General features: G+C 62.1%; 1 protein-coding gene across 1 annotated transcript; it reads right to left on the reverse strand.

Annotated features, from left to right (window-relative positions):
• Positions 1-430: 430 nt before the first annotated feature.
• KIF3C (kinesin family member 3C) lies at positions 431-13,513 on the reverse strand. Its single transcript, XM_052809887.1, has 8 exons — positions 12,064-13,513; positions 7,530-7,631; positions 7,318-7,440; positions 7,121-7,239; positions 5,840-5,956; positions 5,450-5,558; positions 4,686-4,861; positions 431-3,761 (listed from the first exon to the last, which is right to left on the reverse strand). Exons 1-8 carry the CDS (start codon positions 13,474-13,476, stop codon positions 3,668-3,670), a joined length of 2,253 nt encoding a protein of 750 aa, XP_052665847.1. The 5' UTR covers positions 13,477-13,513; the 3' UTR covers positions 431-3,667.
• Between the last annotated feature and the right edge of the window lie 10,813 nt (positions 13,514-24,326).

The following is a 24,326-nucleotide window of genomic DNA, read 5'->3' on the forward strand; positions in this document are numbered from 1 at the left end:
AGGTGAGCACGTAAAATGAAATTCCCCCCGCCCCAAATCAACTTACCGATTTTCAATAGGCCTCTCCACACTCTTGGAGCTCATACAACGACTTTGAGAGAGAGCTCCTACCTAGTAAAACCAGCTTTTGCTGCTTAGACCTTCTCCTAGTGAAGCTTCCTGCAAATTACAGGCGTTTTAGTACAAACGCTCCATCTTATACGAAACAGGAGAAATACATGGAGAAATCCAGGCATCGGTGCCCCTGTTTGCGCAGCAGCAGGAGCCCAAATCCCAAATCCTCGTCTCTAAACACACACAGCCCAGGAGGTCCCCCCGAGCACGGCGCGCGATGCGGAGCTGCGCTGAGATTAACGCATCGGCTGCAGCACCGCGGTGCCGGCGGGTTCCAGCCGGCCGGAGCTGCAGATGAACGAGGCTGCGGACGCCCTTTGCAATGATGCTCATTCCTTTATTGGTGTCATTGCCAGGTTTTGAAGGGTGCTGGAGCTTTCTGGTTGTTCCCAGCACTGGGTCAAAGCTACATTACAGCATATTGAAGAGGTGTCCATCCAAAGCCAGAGGGAGTGTGAGATTAATGACCTCTCTCCATACAGTATGTATAATATATATATATTTATAATATGTCCTGTATATTCATATGTATAGAGTGACAAGGATGGGCCACCATACAGTAAACTTTTGATTTCTAAATAAATCACCAGAGCAACAGGCACAAAAATTTGGTCCTAATCAAGGCCCTCACCTTGTCAATCAATCCGAAACAGATCCGAACCCACCCCCTTGGAAAAAAAAAAAAAGGTCCAAGCCTGAAATCCAAAATAACTAAACAAACAATTAAACAACAAAAAAAAAAGCCCCAGCCCAGCCCTGTCCCCCCCCTCTGGGATTTGCCCCCTGTACAGTCACTCACATTGACGGTAAATAGATCCCTTGGCTACACGCGCGCGCGCACCCACACACACCTACACACACTCATATGTAAATACACACGCACCAACATACAAAGACCAAAGAACATTACAAATATACATCTGGGGTTGCTGCAGCGATGCAGAGAGGCTGCGGAGCCACCCGAGGCAGAGGGAAAACACCGCCGCGAGCTCGCTCGGCCTCAGCTTAAATCACCGGCATCTGCTTACAACCTTCCTTGGGGTTTGTGCTAAGGAGGTCGGGAGGTTGTCGGCAGCGGTGGAGCGAGGCAGAGCGATCGCCGGGACATTGCTGGACCCACGCGCACGATAGATGCATTACAAGCGGCACTTGGACGTTGAAAGCAGCTCAGCCCGTCCCCTGCACCAGGTACACAGATGCCGGTCCTGTGCTCCGCTGGAAGGGCTTCCACGTGGATCCCACCGTGCCCAAAATCCTGCTGGACCTGGACCTGTCCTTTGCCATGACACACATGAGGACCAACGCGTGCCATGGGAGATGGGTGTGGAGAACATCCACCCTTCAACATGATGCTCCATGGCCTGGGGCAAGCCGGGGGGGAACGAGAGGACTCCATCAGCTCTTGAGCTTTGTTTCCCATGCCCTGGGTAGAGAACGGAGGTAAAAGAGACTGTCGCCGGTTCATCAGCTTCGGGCTCCGCGAGCTGCTGATCTGGCTGAAGGTGAACTTGGGGCAATTAGAAAACAAGGAAGGGAGGAAAATATATTCCTGCGGGTCACCCTGCAGACAGCTTCTCCCCTTCCTGAGGTCTGTGCTTCCTGACGCTGACTCCCAGACGCTATCCTGAAAACTAAATAAACTCTCACCCACCGTGTTTCACGGGCCTGGAGCTAGCCTGCTCCGGGGGATGCACACGGACAACCCCCTGGCTGCTGGCGGTACCTGCGGACAGAAGGACCTCACCCCAAGCCACGGAAGGGACCGATCTCTCACTCCTAAAACACCTTTCATCCCGCACCCTCCTCCCCAGGCTGAGCACTAACCAGACCTGGCTGCTGCTCGAAGGGAGTGAGCTCAGTCCTGGGAGCAATGTCAGCTTCCAAAATCGCCTACAAGCCAGCTGCTGGGGTGCGGGAGAAGGGGACAAAGATTTCAAAGAGGCGGAAGGTGTTACGGGACACAGGCAGGGAAGATGGTGGCAGAGGGCAACTATCAAGAAGATGCCAGAAGACAGTCCCTACCGGCACATCTTCTCAGATGTGCCTTCCCAGGGACCGGCCTCAGCGTACGTCCCTCTGAAGACCCGTATCCTCCCATGTCAACCAGGGGCTTGCTCCCTCATTCATTAGGATCTTGTCAAACAAATGGATCTCCCCCACCTCCGCACATCCAGAAGCCATCCCAGGGAAACCACAGCTGCTGGCCTGGCACTGCCAGGAATGGTCTTCAACAAGGACCCACCTTCCCTCAGTCGAATTGCTGAGAGCTGAATCACTCAGGAACACCGAGTGATGTCCTGGCACCTACGCACGCTGCTGCCTGGGATGAGTTTCAGGTCGCCGGAGTGGCCTTATGGCTTGCCCCCTCCTATCCATTACCCATTTCATGTCCATCCCTCCATGACCCATGCAATAACCAGGAAATTTCTCCCAACTACAAGGTGATCTCCACATGGTATTACCCAGCCCAGAGGACAGCAATGTTGAAATCACCCCTCTGGGCATCACCATCGTGTCCTGCATTTCTTCGTTGCCTTTAGTTGCCAGGATGGTGGACACGCTCACCTCTGGTTTCACTTAGGTAGCATTGCTCCCCAGACTATGTGTGTCTTTGGCAGGGGTGGGTGGAAGGGGACGGAGATTTCCATCTCCTGTTCTTGCTGTAAGGAGTTAAACACCCACTTAATCAGGGATGGGAGCAAGCTGGGTGTCAGGCAACCGAAGAGGACAGGGCCAGCCATCTCCCGAGCGTGGCACAGGTGAACAAAGTCCCAGCGTCACCGGGACTGGCTTGGTTTGGTTAATCTGCAAGCTCTCTCGGTGAATGGAGCTGGCATTCCTGGAGCGACAGCCATGGCAAGAAGTCAATGAGATGTCATTGCTGCCACCAGTGTTGATGCAGGCTGGAGAGTCCCTCTGGGCCTCTGACAAGCCCAGCGCAAGGTGCTGCCACCACGAGGTCTCCAAATCCTTGTAGAAATCGCCAAGTTCCCTGGGATCCAGCAAAGCAAACGCAGTACCAGTGTCCGGGGCTGCCTCACCTTCTGCCAAAGCCACCAGAGAGGGGCACGTGCTCTCTCCCACCTGCTCTGCGGAGCACGATGGTGAGCAGTACGCCGGTGGTGCCCACCCCAGCGGTGTCCCCGTGCCCCAGCCCTGCACGGGGGCTGCGGTGGCGGCGTGGGGAGGGCTGGGAGACGAGCGTACCCGAGGAGGGGTCGGCGTGGTGCCCACTGCCAGCCTTGGATGTCCTCCAGTCCGAACGCACCTCCTGACGCTGCGCATCAACCACTCCATAAATAAATACGTTAAATAAATAAAGTGACAGATCCAGATCGGGGAAGGGGGGGGCAGAAGGAAGGAGGGGGCAGCTCCCCTCGCCCCGGGGGCTGTTCGTGAGCGTCTCACACAAACACACGCGCACACAAAGTAGCTGAAGACAAAGACGAACTGGGACCGGTGGAGATGCTGCCGGCTGAGGCCCCTTCCTCGGCCGTCGGCGGGGCACAGTCCTCGCTGCGAGGCGGTGTGGGGGGCGAGGGGGTGAAGGATGTCACTCCTGAGCTGGCATCGTGGCGGTGCATGGGGAGCTGGAGGTGAGGGAGACATGCGTGGTTGAGGATGGCAGTGACCGCGGCGTCTGGCACCTGGATGGGGAGACGAACAGAAAAAACTTGGTTTCCTTCTCCTTTCCCTTCCCCTGCCTCCTGCTGTCCCCGAAATCCAGCCATTTTCTCAGTCATTTGCTATGCAGGCAGCACCAAAGGATACCCAGTGTCGGGCAGGATGATACCTTGTGTCTTACCATCTGGGAGATATGTGTATCATCGAATCATAGAATGGTTTGGGTTGGAAGGGACCTTTCAAGGTCATCTAGTCCAACCTCCTGCCATGAGCAGGGACATCTTCAACCAGATCAGGTTGCTCAGAGCCCCGTCCAACCTGACCTTGAATGGTTCCAGGGATGGGGCAGCGACCACCTCTCTGGGCAACCTGGGCCAGTGTCTCACCACCCTCAGCGTAAAACATGTCTTCCTTATATCTAGCCTGAATCTCCCCTCTTTTAGTTTAAAACCATTACCTCTTGTCCTATCACTACAGGCCCTTGTAAAAAGTCTGTCCCCATCTTTCCTATAAGCCCCCTTTAAGTATTGCAAGGCTGCTGTAAGGTCTCCCCGGAGCCTTCTCTTCTCCAGGCTGAACAACCCCAATTCTCTCAGCCTGTCTTCAGAGCAGAGGTGTTCCAGCCCTCGGATCATTTTTGTGTCCCTCCTCTGGACCCGCTCCAACAGGTCCATGTCTGTCCTGTGCTGAGATGCGTCTGATGATATATGACATCATCACCCTGTTTTTAATACACATCCAACAACCGTTACCAAAGCAATGTTAGCCGTATTTTAAAATCTGACCACACCCCAACAACTCATGGCCAGTTTCCACCCCAAAAGGAACGGGGGGCTTGCGGCTCCGCCGCGACTCCTCTGCCTGCCCCGCGCCCACGCACTGCCCCGCACGGAGCATCCCGGCCGCGCCGCATCCCACGCGCGTCCCCTCCGCCCGCTGGCACTCACCAGGAGCGGGACTTCCTCACCCGGGAGGCCGCCGGCCGCTCCAGGAGGCTGTCCAGGTGCATCAGCCTCTCCAGGTGGAGAGCCCGGGGGTCCTGCTCTGCCGGGTCCCTGCTCCGCTCAAACTCAAAGATGGCCGGAGGGGAGAGGTCCAGCTCCAAGAACATGATGTTCTCAGCCTGCAGCAGGACAGGGCAACGGGAAAACCAACACGAAGAGTCACCACGTGGCAAAACACAGCACCAGCTCTAGCAAGTCCACGCTGCCGAGAGAAGCTGACCAGCATGCCGCGGAGTGGGACCCTCCTCTGGCTGCCACAGCCGCAGGGCAAGCTCCAAACTGGGGTGCAGGCTCACAGCTCTGCTCAGGCTCTTCTGGTCTTTCCTGGGGCTGAGTCCAGCAGGCAAGACTGAATGGCCCCATCCGTTCAAACGGCAGGAGCTGCCATAGCCAGTGAGCCAGCAGCTCAAGGACCGGCTGAGAGCACGGCCACCGATCCTGCCAAGTGGGAGGATAAAGCTGGGAGCTTGAACTGACGTATCCCAAATCATCATGAGCTTGTTTACTCCGTGTCCTCTCTCACTGTTCATCCATCCATCCCTCCATCTGTCCACTCACCCATCCATCCACCTACTCATCCATCCATCCCACCATCCACCCATCCTTCCTTCCTTCCTTCCTTCCATCCAACCATCCATCCCATTTATCATCCCATTTATCCAACAACCTCTTGTCCCCCTGGCACGCACCAGTTCCCTCTCACTTACCCGGTACCGAGGATGGGATCCCATGGCCATGGCCACGCGGGCGTATTGGCTGATGGGTCTCTTGTACCCCACTGCAGAGGTAGGCCGCTTCTTCATTTGGTTGCTGTTTCTAAAAAATTAATTAAGAGAGGAACATGTGTTAGAGAACATAAATACCTACTGAAACCGCGTCCAAACAGTGACGAACGGAGTTTGTCTACAGCAAGGGAAGGGTGGCCCTTCCTGGTGGGGCTTGGCTTGGAGAGGATTTCCACCTGTAGGCACCTACAAGCATCCCGGGGTCCCTGCCGTCCCCCCATCCCCGGGGACATCCCTGCCCTGCAGGCAGAGGCTTCGTGCCCGCAGGTCAGCAGTGCCGAGGCAGAGCGTGGGTCGGGGCCGGGGACGTACCCTCCGGTGGGCACCAGCGGCTGGAACTTCCACTGGTCCTCCTCACCGTCGAAGTACAGGCGGTTCATGATCTTGTTCTTCTCTTCTGGTGGGATGAAGTTCTCGATGATCAAGTACCTGAGCGAGTGACCGGCCAAGAGAGAGACGGAGCAGGAGCAAGGGGGTGGGAAGGAGCAGGAGAGGAAGGAGTTAATGTGACAAGTGACAGAAAACAGGTCAGAAAGGGAGAGAAAAGGGATGTCAGGAAGAGAGTGTGACAGCACAGGGAAATGGGAAAACAGCCAGAAGATGGAAACATGATGGAAATGGAGAGGTTGAAGCAGCAGGTCCAGCCGACAGAGAGGCGAGAGAGGCAGAAGAGGGAGGGCAGAGGAAGACGGTCATGAGAGAGGAGCTAAGACACTCGGGCAGCTCTGCAAGCCTTCCTCCACGCAGGAACCCCCGGACCCGTCTGCTCCCCCAGCTGCCCGACCAGAAACTAAAGGAAAGTTCAATGATGCAAATGGACCCCAAAAGGAATCTTTTTTTCCACGTTTTTTGGGGCAAATCGAGCAGCTGCAGAAAATTGTTTCGAGCTGATGAGTTGCTTTCATTGAGTTGCTGGCTTTTAAAAAGTTTGAATCGCGTTCCAAGGTAGCAAAATTTGAGATGAAATTTTGTTTCTAGTAAAAGTACAAATATTTCACCTTGAAAATGCTAAAATATATTTATATGTCTGGGTGGGATTTTCTTAAGACATTGAATAAAATAATTGCTTGAAGTGAAAACAAACCCACTAAAGATGGTGGACTAGAAGCTGCATCTCCTGCTGGGAGGTTCCTGGAGGGAAAGCACTGCCCGGCTTTGCCGGGTGCCCCCACGGGGCTGGGGCTCACACCGAGTCCCCCCAAAGCTGCCCTCCCTCCGCTGCCCGTGCTGGGGCCGCAGCAGGTCTGCAGGTGCCCTCGGGGGACGCTTCCCTCCAGCTACCACGGCCACGTCCCGTAAACGAGCCATAGGGCGCACTGCTGCCGCGCTGTCGCTTCTGCTTGTGTATTTTCTGGTTTTTCACGTTTCTCAGAAACTTTTTAATACTCTCGCGTGCAACCCACCCAGCTCAACAGGTTTGAATGCTTTACACCTTCTCCCACCGCTGACGGGGTAGGAAGCACTCAGTTGGGCCCATCAGCCGGCATATTGCTCCCTCCAGCTGCGCACCCCAGCTCCGCTCCGAGCACCCCAATTCTGCCCTGCACACCCCGCACGGCTGCGCCCGAGCCCAGGGGCCGCAGGACCACCTACTTGAGCTTCAGCTCCCGCGTCTGCTCGTTCTGCGCCTCCTCCAGGTCCTGGCGCACGCGGATGTACTCGTCGTGCTGGTCCTGGATCTCCGCCTTCACGGCCTGCAGCTTGGCGTACAGCTGGGGGAGAGGAGCAGACCCTCAGCCCCGTGGCTCGGGGGCCGGAGGGACGGTCGTCCCCGCCTGCCACGCTCTCACCTTCTTCAGCTTCTTGGTTTTGATCTCCACCTCCTGCTGCAGGGAGGTGTAAGTCTCCCGCAGCTCCATGGTCTCCTCGTCCCGCAGCAACATCTCCTGCTGCATCTCCCGCTCCCGGCGTTTCTGCAGCACAGGGGGAAACGCTCAGAGCCGGGAGGGGGAACCGGACCCCCGGCACCCGCCTAAGCCGGGTCAGGCCCCCACGCCGTTACCTGCTCGGCTATCTCCTGCCGCTTCAGCTCCAGCATCTTCTGCTGCTCGTTGGTGTGGTCCACGATGGTCCTGCCGCCGATGAGCAGCTTGCTCTCCATCGCCTGGGGGGGACAGAGCGGGGTGGGGGGGTCAGAGCGTGGATCTCCCAACCACCCCCCCACCGTGGGGTTTGCCCCAAGCCGTCCTCGCCGGGTGGTCACCCCCGTCTCTAGTCCCTGTCCTGGGCACCCTGTCCTCAACCCCGCTTTCGGGGAGGTGGGAGCTTTTGGTGCAGCACATGCTTTGGTCCCTGGCTGATGGGGAGGGGGCTGCGCATGGACACCGACGAGCTTGGGGCCGGTTCGGCACCGCCGGCCACGGCGACGGGGGCCGCGGCAGGGGGGTGCGAGCGACGTGGCCCCTCCGTGGGGACCTGACGCGGGGCCGCTGGCGCTGAGCCCGGGCTGTTTCGGGTCTCGCTGCCTTCCGCACAGCCGTGAGCCAGCGGGACGCCGCGGATGTGCAGCAGCTGCCGGCAGCGGGGACCCGGCCCCAGCCGAGCTGTGGCGAGCTGGGGCAGGGGGGGCTCTGCCCTGAGCCCCCTGGGACCTGCTGGGGGGAGATGCTGCAGGGAAACCACCCACAGCAGCGCTTCCCCACCCCAGCATCCCACCCTGTCCCTTCCCACCCCGTCACCCACAGCCCACCCCACCCGTGTTTCCCTTTGTCTCCCTGGGGGAACGGGGCTCCCCTCTCCCGTGGCAGTGCTCACACACACACACACACACGTATGGGTGTACGTGCACACACCCAGGTACGCACATGCCGGTGCGCAGTCACCCCCCCTGCACGCACACCACTACACGCACGCCCAAGCATGCAGACGGTTGTGCTCACACACAAGCACACTCTCCTTTACCCCATGCACTCACGTGTTAATGTACAGCCCCCCATGCACGCACACCCGTGCACGCTCGTGCACGCACACACATTTGCACACACACACGCAGCCTTCCCTCCAGCCCCAGCGCAGCGCTCTCAGCCCAGCCTTCCCTGGCTCGCACCACGCGTGGGACACGTGTGTGTCCTCCTGCGGTGTGCGTGCACACGTGTGTCTGATGGGTGTGCACCAACATGCAGCCTGTGCACACACACACACGTGCAGGACGTGTGTGCACAAGCACAGGGGTGCGTGCACGATGCGCCAGGTGTGTGCACGTATTGAATACGTGCGCACACGCGTGCCGGTGCGTGTACAAGCACTGGGTGTCTGCGCACACCCGTGCCAGAGGTGAGCACGCCATGCACCGTGTGTGCGCACACCCGTGCAAGACGCGTGTGCACCCACGTGCAGGGTGTGTGCATGCCTGTAGCCATGTCACTGTGTCCGGGTGTCAGTGGGACAGCGTGGCCGTCGCTTGTCATTCATCGGTGCTGCCGGCACGTGCCCCTGGGCAGGGGTCTCCCCGGGGGGGCCGTGTGCCCCCCCCCGCCGTACCCCATCACAGCCCCGGGCACCCCAGCTGGAGGCGGGGGCTCGGGCAAACCGGTGACCGCCGTTCACACCGACAGCTATCTGGGGCAATACTCTATTTCTCCTATTTTCCCCCAATTTTTTCCCCTTCCCGGCCCCACGCGGGACGGCTGCGGGGGTGCGCAGCGTGGGGTTTTAGAGGCGCACAAGGAGCCCCCCCAGCACCCGTGGGACAACCCCTGCGTCCGTACCACCAGCTCCCACCTTCCCGCACCCCCGCGAGACCCTCGCAGCCGTTCAGTGCTAAGGGGCACATCCCCTCCCGGGTGCCCCATCCAGCCCCCCCCAAACCTGCTGCACCCCCCCAGGCCCCGACACCGAGGATTCCTCCTTCCTCCCAGCCCCGCTGCCTTCGGTTAGGTGCTGCTGGCCGGGCATTTTGCCGGGAAGCCACCGGGTTGCCGCAGTGGGGGGGCTGAGACCCCCGAGGGCAGCCCCCCCACCCGGCCCCATGCCATGCCCTGCTAGGGCTCCCCAGAGCAGCCGGGCTGGGGGGGCTGGGGCTCCATGGACCCCTCACCCCTCACACCTCCTCCTCCTCCAGACCCAGTTCTTGGCTGGTCCCAGTTGCACCCTGTGCTGGCGAGTGTCCCTTGTGCCCTGCCGGGGTGCGTCCTGCCCCAGCAGGACTGGGGGGCACCAGGAGGGCACAAGGGAGGGGACCGGGGCGACCAGGCGGGTGCTGGGACGATGCTTGGTCAGGGCACGGTGCCGCCGTCCTTCCCCGCGGGGTTCACCGCCGGCTACTGCCTTCGCCGAGGGATTAAGGGGTTTCTTAGCGCGGCTGTTTTCCCCCTGACAAAAGCATTTATTCCCTCTAAGGAAGACGACTCCCAATCTTCTTTAGCGCGTGGGACAGATTGTACGCTAAGCCTCTCACGGGAACTCATTTCCGGCACCCAAATAACTTCCCCGGCACTTTCCCGCCTGCCGACCCCGGCTTCGGCACCCGGCAGAGCCGTCGGGCGAGGGGCCCGGAACGGCTGCACCCGGCGCCCTGGCCAAGCCGAGGCAGAGGCTCTGCCGCAGCCTCCCGCCGCGGCACGGGCCGGGCACATCTGGGTGCTGAGGTGCACATCTGGATGCCGAGGTGCACATCTGGGTGCCAAGGTGCACATCTGCCTGGGCAGGCTGGCCCCCGCCTCTCCGAGATCGATGCTGCCCACGCGTCCCAGCCGGATGGGGGGGCACGGCAGAGGCAGAGCCCACGTCCACGAGCGCGACGGCAAGACGGGGGTCCAGCGTGGGTCGCCCGCGCGCGTGTGGGGCACCCCGTGTCCCCCCAGTTACTACGGCTGCCTTTGCCGCGGACGCTACCGGGCCGTTCGACGCTGTGAGCGGGACACAGGGCTCCTTGCCTGGCCCCGCTGCGTGGCAGAGCTGCCCGTGGGCACCGGGAAGCCACCCAGCGTCCCCCGCCATGTCCCCCCAGGCAGGTCCCTGGCACTGCCCAGCGGGGTGGGTGGGTGTCGCGGCAGGCTCTGCCCCTCCATCGCTGGCACAGGGGGGATTTTTGCCCCCCGGGGCGATACCTCACTGGTGCGGCTGTACCGTACCCCCGTGCCCGGAGAGTCATGGCACGGAGAGCGGCTCCGAAGGCCACCAAAGGGGATGCGGCGTCATCTCGCCTCCAGCCCTGCCTCGTTACTCAGCAGTTACAGGACACGCCGTGGCCCCGAGCCAGCCCCGCTGCGCCGTGCCGGACGAGGAGACCGCGCGGGACGGCTGCCAGCGACAACCTGCCCTCCACCGCAGCGGCGGTGGGGGGGAACCGGCTGCGGGGAGCCCACCTCCGTGCCGAGCATCCTGCTCCGCCAGGACACCCGTCATGGGACACCAGTCGTGCCAGCCGGCGACCGATGCGTGCGTCCCACGGCGGCACGTCCCAGCGTGAGCCCACGGGTCTCTGCGTTGGCATCCAGGCATTGCCACGCATCCCCGGGCACGGCCACGCATCCCTGGGGCTGCAACAAACACGGCTCTGGCCACGGAGGAGGGTACGAGAGCATCCCCCTGCTCAGCCCCCGAAATCCCAGGCAGGGACCGACACCCCAGGCATGTCCCCGCCTGGGGGGCTCCGTGCTAGGTCTCCAGCCCGGCCACCGCATCCGGGCCACCGCGGTGACGGAGGGGCTGTGCCGGAGTGTGACGCGGCGGGTCAGGGTGCCGGAGCTCCTTCCCCACCACCCCGACGGCCATCCCAGCCCCACGCTCACACCGGCCCTGCAGCAGGGGGTCAGGACCCCCCAGCCCCACCAGGGACGGGAGCAGGGCTGGGGCTGGGGGGGGGGGGGCAGTGTTGCAGCCCCACACCCCCGGCACACTGCCCAGGGCTGGGCTGGGGCTGCCACGGCCCCTCTCGCGCTCGGCCCCGCATCCCCGAGCTGGTGGCTCGGAGGGTGCCGGTAACATGCCCCCCCATCCACCCGGCTCCGGCTCGGGGGTGCCAGGAAGGATTTGAGGTGGGGAGGGGGGACGGGGGTCCCCGCAGAGCTGCCAGACCCTGCCTGCGGGCTCACAGTCCTGCCCGTCCCCGGCAGAGCCCGGCGGGCAGGGCAGGAGCCGTGGGGCTGGCCGGGAGCGGGGGGCAGGCGGGGGGGAGGCGGGGGGGCAGGCGGTGCCGCGTCCCCAGCCCCAGCCCTGGGCGCGTTCCCGGGGCCACCGGGGACGAATCCGCAGCATCGCTCCCCCGCCCTGCCGCAAGCTGCTTTGTTGTGCCGAGGCGGACGAGAGCTGAGCACAGCAAACTCGTGCCACCAGTGATCCACTCCCCCGTGGCCCTTCCCACCCCGCACCCCCGGGAGCTTCCACACCGGGTCGCCACGCAGGTCCACGTCTGAGGGCAACCCCAGCCCGCCACTACACCGGAGGCACGGGGCCGCCCTTGGGCACCCTGCTCGGGAGCCCACCTTGCTCAGGAGCCCACCCTGCTCGGGAGCCATTCCAGCCCCCCAGGAGGGGCCGGAGGCAAAGCAGGTCTTCCCCCAGCGTCGCTCGCGACGGCGGGTGGCGAGACGTACCTTGTACTTGGTGGCCAGCAGCTCCGTGGCCTCCTGCTCCTTCCGCAGATCCTCGATCATCTTCTCCTTCTCCTGCAGCAGCTTCTGCTTCTCCTCGCTCACCAGGCTGTGGTCGTCCTGGATAGCGGCCTTCTCCTCCTCCAGCCTCTCCTTCTGCTCCTTCAAGTAATTCTCCATGTTCTTCTCCAGGCCGTCCTCGTTGTCGTCCTCCCCTTCGTTCTCCGTGGCGCTCTCTCCGTCCACCGCCTTCTTCCTCCGGCTGCTCCTTCTCCTCTTCTTCCCCAGCATGCCGCGCTTCTCCAGCTGGGCTTTCAGCCGGACGATCTCCTCCTGAAACTCCCGCAGCAAGGTGTCCTTGGGGTCCTCGTTCACCCGGGGCTTGTTCTTGATGTTCTTGGCCCTGTTGGCGAACCTGAGGGTGGAGAGGCTCTCGTCGTAGCTGTGGGAGGCCGGGCCCAAGGTGGCCACCATGATTGTCTTGGCGTTGCCCCCGAGGGAGTCCTGCAGCAGGCGGGTCAGCTTGGAGTCCCGGTAGGGGATGTGGGTGCTCTTGCCGTCCACGAGGGCGGAGATGACGTTGCCCAGGGCGGAGAGGGAGAGGTTGATCTTGGAGGCTTCCTTGGGGCGCTCTCCGTGGGCCCCCATTTTGCTCTGGCGCTCGCTGCCGGCCAGGTCCACCAGGTTGAGCTTGCCCACGCGGATGTGCTCCTCGCCGTCCGGCCCCGTCTCGCTGCACTCGATGGTGATGAGGAAGATGGCGTGGGAGCGGGAGCTGTGCTCGTTCATGTTGGTGCTGCCCACGGAGCGCGTCTGGCTCCCCAGGTTCATCACGTGCTCGATCTCCTTGACGTTCTTGGTCACGAAGGAGGAGAGGTCCTTGATGTACACCCCCGTCTCGGGGTTCTCCTTCAGCTCCAGCTTCTTGCTCTGGTCCTTGGCGAGGAGGTCCCTGATCTCCTCCTGGTAGATCTCCAGGTACGAGGCCCTCACCAGGTACTGCTGGTTCTGCGAGCGGGAGATGTGGGTGAAGATGTGCTCGAAGGAGATGGGGATGATGCCCCGCTTCTCCGGCTCCGCCCAGGCCCCCTGCATGGTGTAGGTCTTGCCGGTGCCGGTCTGGCCGTAGGCGAAGATGGTGCCGTTGAAGCCCCGCAGCACGGAGTCGATCAGCGGCCGAACCGTCTCGTCGTAGAGGTCCGCCTGCTTGGAGCTGGCGTCGTAGACGGCGTCGAAGGTGAAGGTCTTGGGCAGCTCCCCGGGGGCGGCGCGGGGGTTTCGGATGCTCACCTGCCCCAGCTTCACGTCCAGCTCCAGGACGCGCTCGTAGCCCGCCGCCTCCTCCTTCCTGCTCATCGGGCGGCACCGGGCCACCACCTTCAGCGCCTCGCAGCCGCTGCGGGACTTACCGGCCATGGCGGCGGCGGGCGGGGCCGGGCGGCGGCGGAGAGCGGCGGCGGCGGCGGGGGGGGGGGCAGCCGGGAGCGGGAGCTGGGGCGGCGGCGGCGGCGGCGGGGGGGGGGGGGGGGGTGTCGCTCAGCCGCGCCGCCCCCGCAGCATCCCCCGGGCCGCCGGGAGCGGGGCCGGGCGGGGGCCGCGGGCAGAAGCAGACCGGAGGGTTTGGGGGGCCGGGGGGCGGCGGCGGCGGGGGGGCGGCCCCGCCGGGCGTTCGCTCATGGCAGCCGCGGCCGCTGCGCCCCGCCCGTGTGCGGGGACGGGCAGGGCGGGGCGGGGCGGGGCGGGGCGGCTGCCGGCGGGGGGGGGGGGGGGGCGGGCGGCGGCGCGGCTGATTGGCTGCCGGCCCCGCACACACGCACACGCGCAGGCACAGGCAGCGGCGCGGGCGGCGGGCGCGCTGCCGGCCCCGGCCCCCCCCTCCGCGCCCGCGTCCCCCCGTCGTCGTCGTCGTCGTGTCCCCCCCCCCCCCGGCCGGGCACGCCGGGAGCTGTAGTCCTGTCTTTGTGCGGCGCCGGAGGGGCGGGGGGAGCGGGATGCGGGGCTGGGATGCGGGGTGCGGGATGAAGGATGCAGGGGGTGGGATGCAGGGTGCGGGGTGCGGGGCTGGGATGCGGGATGCAGGGGGTGGGATGCGGGATGGAGGGTGCAGGATGCAGGGGGTGGGATGGAGGATTGGGATGCAGGGGGCAGGGCTGGGACGCAGGATGCAGGGCTGGGATGTGGGATGAAGGATGCAGGGGGTGGGGTGCGGGATTGGGATGCAGGATGCAGGGTGCAGGACTGGGATGCAAGATTGGGATGTGGGATGCAGGATGCGGGATGTGGGATGCAGGGCTGCCATGTGGGATGCAGGGTGCAGGGTGCAGGGTGTGGGATGCAGGATTGGGATGCAGGGCTGGGATGCAGGATGCAGGGCTGGGATGCAGGATGCAGGGTGCAGGACTGGGATACAGGATTGGGATGCAGGGCTGGGATGAAGGATGCAGGATGCAAGATTGGGACACAGAATGCAGGATTGGGATGCAGGATTGGGATGTTGGATGCAGGGTGCAGGACTGGGATGCAGGATGCAGGATACAGAAGGCAGGATACAGAAGGCAGGATACAGAAGGCAGAATTGGGATGCAGGGTGCAGGATGTGGGATGCAGAATTGGGATGCAGAATTGGGATGTTGAATGCAGGGAGCAGGACTGGGATGCAGGATGCAGGATACAGAAGGCAGAATTGGGATGCAGGTCTGGGATGCAGGGTGCAGGATGTGGGATGCAGGACTGGGATGCAGGATACAGAAGGCAGAATTGGGATGTGGGATGCAGGATGCAGGATTGGAATACAGAATGCAGGGTGCAGGATGTGAGATGATACAGGATGCCTGACGGAGGGTACAGGAAGTGGGATATGGGTTCAGGATTGGGATGTGGGTTGTAGGATGCAGGACGCAGGATTTGTCAGTGGGATGCAGAGCAATTGTGTGGGATGCAGGGTACACGATGTTGGATGCAGGATGCAGGACTGGGATGTGCAATGGAGCGTACAGGATGTGGGATATGGGTTCAGGATTGGGATGCGGGATGCAGGGTGTGTGAGGAAGGATGCAGGATTGGGATGCAGGGCGCAGGGTACATGATATGGGATAAGGGATGCAGGATTGGGACACAGGGTGCAGGATGGATGATAGGAGAGGCATGAGAGGGCACAGGGAGGTGCCCAGCCCCAGCAGTCCAGCAGGGACAAAGCTCTTTCCTCAGGCCCGGCAGCCGGAACAGGGATATCTCCCCCCCACCCATCTCCTGCGGGGCCAGGGCAGTGTCACCCTCGTCACCCTCGCCAGCCGCCTCTGCGGTGTTTCGGGGTCGCTGGGCTCCCCCAGGTTGTGCGTGCCCCTCACCGCAGCAAACCCCGGCCTCCCGGTGCCGGTGCCCGGTGCCGGTGCCCAGTCCCGTCCCGCTGCCAGCCCCGGCACGGCTGGCACGTCCCTGCATGGGCTCGCTTGCGGCCCAGAGGGAATAATCCCTGGCACCTTACGGGAGAGGCAGCCCGGGGCTTCGGTGGGAGATTAAACATTCTTGTGGTTAATCGAGTCTCGGCAGCCGCCCGTTCCCCGGAACCAGAGATTATCCCATAATTAATTAATTAGGGTATTTGCTGCCATACGCAGGACTGCCTGGTGCAATCCAAGTCCTCTGTCTCCAGAAGCTTTCGCGGGGGGGGACGGTCCCCTCGCCAAAGGCACAGCCCCAGTGATGGAGGGGGATGGAGGCTACAATGGAGGGCATGATGGAGGGGGGGTGGAAGGGGGATGCAGCAGGGGCTGAGGGGAGATGGAAGCAGGATGGGGGGGACAATGGAGGGGGCATGGGGGGGGTGAAAATGATGGGGAGGGTGGAGTGGGATGGAGGGGGCATACGGGGGGGTGAAAATGATGGGGAGGGTGGAGTGGGATGGAGGGGGGATGGAGGGGGATGGAAGCTTCAGTGGAGGGTATGATGGAGGAGGGGGTGGAAGGGGGGATGCAGCAGCGTTGGAGGGAGGGATGGAGGGGGGGTGGAAGGGGGATGGGAGGGACAATGCAGGGGGGGATGGAGGCCGTGGTGGAGGCGGGATGGAGATGATGGGGAGGGTGGAGGGGAATGGAGGGAGCAATAGAGGGGGATGGAGGAGGGATGGAGGGGGGTGGAGGAGGGATGGAGGGGCAATGGAGGGGATGGGGGGACTATGGAGAGGGGATGGAGGAGGCGATGGGGAGATGGAGGGGGTAGAGAATGGAAGGAGGGGATGATGGGGGCGGTGGGGGCTACGGAGGGGGTCACTGCTGGAGCCTGGGCTGCCCCAATCCCAGTGCTGGAGGACGAGGACAGGGCACCGCAGGACTGGGGTTTACCCCACACCAGGCTGCAGAGTGGGGCCGGGCAGCACCGTACCCCACGTGTGTGTCCGGGGGGGTCCCAGCAGGCAGTGATGCCACTTCTCCCCACGGGCACTCGGGGCAGCGGTGCCCCTGGCTCCCACGGAGCCGGCACAGGCCCGATCGTTCCGTCCCTGCTGCAGCCCCCATGTCCCAGGTCCCTCCCAAATCCCCGTGCCACCGGGCAGGGACACTGGTGCTGCCCAGCTCTGCCTGTGGCACTGGCCCGGCGTTCCCAGGGCGGATGGGTTCAAGGGCACCGTAGCCCTGCTCCCCCCGGCAGCCCCCAGCCCCAGTGCCCCTGCCCCAAATCGCCCACAGGATCGGGCTGCGGTGACGGGTAGGGGTGACACGTAGGAAGGGGGGGGGGGGGTATTTAGACAGGGCATGAGATAAGGGCAAAGTGACAGAGGGACAGGGTGACACGTCAGGAGGGGTGACCTGTAGGGACACAGTGACACAGGGATGTGGTGACGTGCAGGGGCAGAATGACACGGAGGGACACGGTGCCACGCAGGGCAGGGTGCCATGTAGGGACGGTCCCTCGCCCGCAGGTGTCAGCACTGGACCCCAGCATGCTGCTGGTGGCCGGTGGCCTCTGGCCTGGCCTCAGGGCTGACCTTCAGGGCAGCCCAGGGCTGTCCGTGGGGCTTGGGGGGGGGGACAGCGGACCCTCATTGTGCCCCTCCTGGGCCGGCCTCGGGGTGCGCGGGCAGGGGCACTATGGGGCACGGGGCCACCCACCCCACAGCAGCCCCCAAAGCAGCCGGGGCAGAGCTATGACCCCCCCGCTGCCCCCCAGCCTTTGCTCCATGGGGGGATATAGTGCCACACCATGGGCCCCCCATCACCGCCTTTATCCCATCCATGTGCGAGGAGGGGCTAGGGGTTGGGGTACCCTCAGGCAGCCCTGGCCGGTGGCGTGGCCGGTGGCATCCCAGTGTGGCCGGCAGCACAGGACAGGGTGCGTGGGTGGCCGAGCACCCATGGGGGTGGATTGCCGGTCCCTGAGTCACAGGGTGGGGTGCAGGGTGACTCACGGCACTGCTGGCCCCCCCAGTGGGTCCCTGTGTAGGGTCAGGGGGGCACTGCCCCGCTCCCACCCAGACCCCAGGGTTTGAGGGTCTCTATGGTCCCCCAGGGATGCTGCCCCCTCCCTCATTTGCTGCGGGTACCGCACCGGCATCAGTGCCAAAGCTGAGGTGGGGCCGAGCATCCCAGGGGTGACACTGGGCTGGCCGGGACAGGGGACACGGTGGGGTGGGATGCCATTCGAGGCCTGGCTGTGAGCCTATGTCAGCCCCAAAATGCTGCCGCCGCTGCAGCAGGGCTGGCGGGGGGGGGGGGGTCCTGGTTCCCGCAGCCTCAGCTTTCCCATTCCTCTTCCTGTCCCTTGTCTCCATGTCCCATGGCCACCCTGGGACATCACAGCCATCCCTCGGGCACCGTGGCTGCTGTCGGGACAACGCGGACACCCCTGAGAGGCCGTATCCAGCCCTTGGAGATCTGGCTGGCTTTGGGTACCACGGCCACCCCTGGGACACCACTGCCATTCCTGGGACACCACAGTCACTCCCAGGACACTGCAGCCATCCCTGGGATATCATGGCCATCCCTGGGACACCGTGCCACCCCTGGCCATCCCTTACTCTCCCCGTCCTGGCCGCCGCTGGTCCCCGGCCCCCAGGGTGCTGAGCAGGGGGGCCCTGGGGGCAGTTTCCCCTTGGGTTTCTTCCCACCTCGCTGCTTCCCGGGTTCCCCCAGCTCTGCCCGTGCCAGGTCCCCGGTGCTGCCGTGGGGCGAGGCGGGGGCTGCCCATGCGGCCGGCAGCGGCAACCCTGGCACGGGTGGCTGTTGCCCTCACCCTGGCCATGCCGAGGGGCCGTGCCAGTAGTTGGCATAGGATGGGATGAAATGGGATGGGAAGGGGCTACAGCTTCCCCGAGCCCTGCACGCTCCCATGGAAACACAGCCAAGCTCCGCTCCGGGGAGACACTCCACACTGGAAAAAATGCTGGAAAACATCAAACAAGCCAATTCCCAGCTCTCGTGGGTGGCCAGGGGGAGCCGGGGGGGCTGTGGCCCCGTATCCCCCCCCAGCCGCTGGGACACCCAGCACCCTCTGTTCTGGGGCAGCCCCCCAGGGTGAGGCGTCCCCAGGGGCTGGGTGGGTCTGGGGCTGCCCAGACTTGGCAAAGCCACGGGTCGGAGTCATTAAGGAATTAACGAGGAGCGGGAGGGATGCCCTGCCAAGCCGGGCAGGTTTCCGGCAGCAGCCCAGGCCAAATCATGCCAGCGTCGCTCGTAGTGAGGCCGGAGGCTGTGCCGATGAGGGCGGCAGTGATGGAGAGCTCTCCAGCTCGACATCCATGGCACAATGACAGTGGGGCAGCAAGGATGGGCGGGCAGCAGGGTCCTGCCTGAGCCGGGTGCTGGCAGCAGGGCGGCAGGAGACCTCGCGATGCCCTTCCCATGATCTGCCCCAGCCTCTCGGGTTTCCCTGGCTGCCTGGCCCAGGCAGCAGCATCAGCCGGAGCCGGGCAGATGTGGGAGGAAAAGGACGCCCGGTGCCGGCGCTGGTGGTGATGCCCTCCCACCCGTGGGACCCTGCGGTCCCCGTCCCATCTCCTTCAGCACCGCAGTCCCTGGGGCGGTTGGGCCATCCCGGGCTCTCTGCCGGGGCTGTGCACAAGGGGAATGGGTGCCAGGGACACGAGCTGGGAGCAGGGATATGGTGTCTGTGCCGGCAGCAGTGGGTTGACATTACTTAAGCTTTTCTTTGAGGTTTGACTAACTGGTATTGGTGTTGGCTGGACCAGCCCTGGAGAAAAGCCTGTCCTCCCTGATGGGGAAAGGATACATCCCTGTGTGATGCTGTCCCCAGCACAGGCAGCAGTTGAGAGACTGGACCCTCTCGCTTGCTCCCCACCAATCACCCTTCTTGCTCTCAGCTTTCTTTTGGCTTCTACAGGGGGAAAGGGACCCTGGGGGTCCGGCAGGCATTTGGCTGCTTTCCCCCATAACCAGCTCACCAGCATTCCCAGAGACCCACCAGATTTATTTCCCCATTTCCCTCCTCCACAGCAGTTTTGCAGTTCGGTTCGGCCGTATCCCCATCTGCTTGTGGCACCCCTTGTCAGCCATGTGCTCCTGGCTTCCCTCATGCTGTCCCTGTTTCAATGTGCTGGCTCACTGGCGGGGGACCTTGTGAAGCAAGTTTCTGGCTGCTCCTCTCTTCCCGGTGCTGCCGGGGAGCGTGGAGGGTGCCCAATGAGCCACCCGCCCCAAATCCCAGGGCGAGCTGCCTCCCAGCATCCCCAGCTGAGCCCTATCCCATAGCCAAGCAGCCGGAGATGGAGGGAGTTCAGCCGTTTGCCCAAGAGCTGCCCATTGCTTGAACCAGCTGATGTTTGCCCGGTGTCTTCTCCTCAGGACCTGGAGCTGCTCTGGCCACCCATCGTAGCCTCTCCGAGAGCAAAGGCCACCCCACGCAGGTGGCTGCCATGAGCATCTGTGGTGCTGACCAGCCATGGCCTCGGGCTCCAGCCACTCCTTGGGCTGAAATCGGGAGGTTTTTTCTGGCTTTTTCGGATCGCGACTTGAGCGTTTGTAGAAAGGCAGAGACTGCCCGTGTATGGCATGGGAGAGCAGGGAAAGGGGAGCTCCCACAGCCACCCAGGAAGGCAGCAAGGGGATCGCTCCGGTGCAAGATTCACCCCATATCAAAAAGGGGGGGGGAGTTGGAGGGGCAAGGGCAGCTCATACTAAGCCTGGATTTAGGATGGATCAGTTTGCCGGCAGCTGACTCCTCTATAATTAGATGGCAGCAGTGGTACGGGAGCCAGCTCGGGGCGCAGAGCTCCAACATCTTCCCATCCACAGGCGTGTCATTAAAGGAAACTGCCCATTTTCCAGATGACCCCCAGACACTTAAAACAGCCGGGTGAGTGCTGAGCTGCATCTCCTGACGAACAGGAGACGAGCAATAAAAGCTACTGCAAAGTGCTGCCTCTCCTGCAGGCCCTTGGGGCCGCCGTCCTCGAGGAGAAGACCCTCTGACCCGGTCCCAGAGGATGAATCCCGTTGGGATGCGGGGCTGGATGGCTTAGCGGTATCTTGTGGCACTTTGCCGATCACTGGCCACGTTAATGGGGGGCTGGAAGGAGCTGCAGCCCTGCCCGGCTTTGGGGGCTGCAGGCTGGGAGCCTACATGTGTCCTATGCCCCTTGTCTGCGGCCCCTGAGCCGCGTCCCGGCTCTGCCTCGACCCCTGCATCACCTGGGGGAACTCCATGGCCGTTTGCCAAGGTCCCACAGCCCCGGGTTGTGCCCCACCATCCCTCTTCCCATCTCTGCCATCATCCCATGGGAGCTGAGAGAGGGGGGAAAAGGGATGGCTGGCAACCACGTGGGAAGATGCAGGCTTTTATCTTGGATCTGGGTTTTCAACAGATGTGGTGTGAGCAATGTCTGTAAGGCAACTAGATCAGCATCACTGCTCAGAGATTAAAGGATTTAATAATCTGCTGGCAAGATGTAATTGAAAGAGGCAGAGCCCTGGTTGTACAGCGCTCAACAAACGCACTGGGGCGTGCCCACGCTCCCCCCGAGATCCCTCCAAATCCTCCCGTAAGCAGAATAAATCCCCACTGCGTGTGGGGCAGGCCCTTTTCTACACGGATCCAGGGACTAACGCTTCACCTTCCTTTGTAGGTAACTACTTATTTGTCATTCACGTGCTTCTAGGGAGCTCTTCATTCGGTGACCTCAGGCTGCTCCACAAAGAATAAGGAATTGGAGGCGGCACTGCCTCTGCGCCAGGTACACGGTGAGTCCCCCAGCACCGGGGGGGGGGAAGCGGTCCTGCTGCTTGCCGGAGGTCAAAGCATCATTCAGCGGTGGCGGCGAGCCGGCAATAGCCGCTTCTCAGTCCCTTGTTCTAATCGCTGCTCTGCTCCCTGGTGAAAAACCTTAGAAAACAAGGCAGTGACTGGCTCTGCAAAGCACTGACGACAACAATGCGGAGCTTCTTCCCCCGCTCGCCGGCAGCGTGGGATCATGACCCAGCGTAAGCAAGCGATGCTATGATCGGAGGGCAGAAACTTTTGGCAGCAGACAGAAGGGCTGAACCTCTTGGAGCGGGGCGGCTGTCCTGGGGTGGGGGGCAGAGGCATGGGAAGGCTGAGGTCCTTAAGCATTAAAGCTGGGGAAGGAGCAGTGGTCTGCCCCGTCGTATTGCGCAGAGCCGGACCGGGCAGCGGCGAGGGCAGAAAGCTCCTCGGACACGTCCAAGCGTGCTGCCCGCTGCTGGGCAGAGCCCCGCTGAGCCGCCCGTGCTGGCAGCGCTTTGCCAGAAGCTGAGCCGAGGTGACTGTGCAGAAATGAGACGTGCCCGGCACAGCGAGCCCTCTGCCAAAGGCGCTGGGCTCTGTGTGACCTTTGCATCCTCCCTGCTGCCTGGACGTGCTGACCAAGTCCTTCTGCTCTCAACGGGGTGGTGCCAGCTGGAACAGAAAATGGTGGAGAGGGTCCCCGTTTCAGGGACCTGGAGCTGCCTTTCTCGTTCCTCTTATTCTCTGGCTGCCCGCTACAGCCCTGCCTGGGAGACAGGCAGGGTAAGAGGCAGGGACGTATGATCCAAGCTGGTGGAAGTCCAACCCTGCCGGCAGCAGTGGTAGGAGCTGCTCCAAACACCAGCCTGTGGCCTTTTTGGAAGTTGCTCTGTCCGGCTGTGCGGATCAGCTGGAGGCAGGAGGGTGGCTGGGAAGCCTGGTGAGACCCAACACCACACACGCAAGTATCTGCAAATGAGAAAAGCAGTGCGGGGGACCCTCCTTGCATCGCTTTTACTTCCCCCCCCGCAAGGAATTCATCTTTCTGACGAAGCTTATTTCTTACAGTGGGTTCTCCAGGGGTGTCTCAAAAAATTCACCCAGCTCCCAGGTATAGTTTGTTATTTATTTATTTTGAGTTCCCCTGCCTCGATGACAACAGCAGCGAAATCAAAAAGGCAGCTGGGCGCCACGTGTGCCTACAGCCTGAGGGGTGGCTGGAGTTCAGAGCTCCTGGTCTGGCCCAGGGTCCTCGCAGTGCGGACCACACACACACTGTGGTCACCGCTGCTGAGAGGACAGTGTCGTACGGCAGCAGGGGAAGCAACTTCAACCCCTTTTCTGTTCCTCCTCAGACAACGTCTGGAGCACCTGGGGCTGTTACCGCCAGCTCCGCCGGGGCTCTCGTCCCTACACAAGTTTTGGGTTCCAGCCGTTCCTGAAGTGGTGGGAGCTGGAGGTGACCAAGGGCTGGGAGGATCTGTGCTGGAAGGCTCCACGGGAGCTCATCCCTCAAGGTGAAGACCCAAAAATGGTGGGACCAGAACCTCCTCAGCTGGCCCGACCCGTGCTTGTGGCCAAGCAGCGGAGCCCCCGTCCCTGCCTTGGCTGGGGGAGGAGTTGGAGAAAACAAAGCTGCTTGTTCCCTGCGGCCGTAGGGCTGCTGATGCCTCCTGGATGACAAACATCTCTTCCACCCCTGCGCACACCAAGGGCTGGGCCCTGCTTTGTGAGAGGATCTGAGTAACCGGCAAGCCTAGCTTGTCACCGCTCTCCCTGAGCAAACCTCCCCAAACTTAAATACTGTTGCACAACTCACTCGTGATTCACTGTTCCCCTCCCCACGGTGAGATCTGGAGGGCACGCATCTGTGGCGCGGTGTTGCAACCCCCGCTGCTCAGCTGTTCCTGGCAAGCAGGCTCTGACAGCCGGGAAGAGGCTGCCGGGTCCTGCTGGCTCTCCTCTTCCACCCCATTCCTCCTAATTTGGGAATTACCCCTCCTCACATCAGATCAGTGCCCTCTTGATGTCACGAAAGGCGATCCTTGGGAGGATGTGGTGGGGAAATGCTGAGAGAACCCTTCCACCTCTCACTGGACATTCCCAAATCTACCGGCCCTGCAGTGATGGTCTCCTGACCGGGACTCAGCGGGCAACCAAGAGCAAGGGTGTCCTTGTCCTGGGTGGGGTGTCTCCTGCGGCAGGGGTTCCCTTGGGGGGTAACATTTAACATCAGGGTCAGCCTTAGATGCCAGACAGAAAATGCTTTGTCTTGTTTGCAGTGGGATATGCAAGGCTTCATATTGCTTCCTCTCTAGGATCCTGAAAGATAAACTCCTTTGAAGTCCATTAACAAACTCTCTAGGACAAAAGGTTATTGTAAACATTGGTGCAAACATCTAGCAATGCGCTTGTGCTGATAAACCTTTGGGAAGTGACGGGAAGCTGCCTGCCCGAGGGTCCCTAGTCAGTATCTGTGGCAGTGCCTTTGCTGCGGAGCTCTCCATGAATACTGGCATTTTTCTCCTTATCTGCTCAGTCGTCGACAGGAAGCGTTTTGTACGGTGCCCTTAAACTGATCTAGTGAAGCGCTAAAAATAAAACCTCTTTGTGAAGCCGCAAACTCCTGCCCTCTCTGCTGCGTCAGCTCCTGGAGAGAACCTGCTGTGAGAGTTCAAGGTTTCTTGAGACAGAGGCTTGTACCCCACTCGCCACGGGGGAAGCGTGCCTGCAACCGGGAGCAGTGAAGGCTGAGAAATCAAATTACAAAGGAAAAGAAACCTGAGTGTTGTGTCTTCAGAGAGGTGCTAAGCCAGACCTTGTGAGGGGCCGGGTGGGAGGGATGCGACTCCTATTAAGCCCTTTGAGGTAACTCCTCCTGCAAACAGTGGGAAATTACTGATGGCAGGATACTTAATTACGTAAGTGAATTGCAGTTGGCGGTGTGCTGGATGGCACCGCGGGACAGCTTGGGTTCGAACGCTCGTTCGGAAAGGGCTGCTCTTCGCCACGTTGAAGCGACGGGGTCTCTAGCAGCCCCCCGCGATGGGGCATTTCAAATGGCTTCAGCG

The sequence above is a fragment of the Harpia harpyja genome, chromosome 15, assembly GCF_026419915.1.
Source record: "Harpia harpyja isolate bHarHar1 chromosome 15, bHarHar1 primary haplotype, whole genome shotgun sequence".
In the NCBI taxonomy this organism is placed as follows: Eukaryota; Metazoa; Chordata; class Aves; order Accipitriformes; family Accipitridae; genus Harpia; species Harpia harpyja.

What these genes read in the sequence shown, in the direction of transcription:
- KIF3C (XM_052809887.1), bottom strand. Translation starts at nt 13,476, where the DNA reads ATGGCCGGTAAGTCCCGCAGCGGCTGCGAGGCGCTGAAGGTGGTGGCC. An exon ending in GGCAGGAGATAGCCGAGCAG is followed by an intron (nt 7,441 to 7,529) that starts GTAACGGCGTGG and finishes CCTGTGCTGCAG; the next exon opens with AAACGCCGGGAGCGGGAGAT. An exon ending in GTGAGGAAGTCCCGCTCCTG is followed by an intron (nt 3,762 to 4,685) that starts GTGAGTGCCAGC and finishes CTCCCCATCCAG; the next exon opens with GTGCCAGACGCCGCGGTCAC.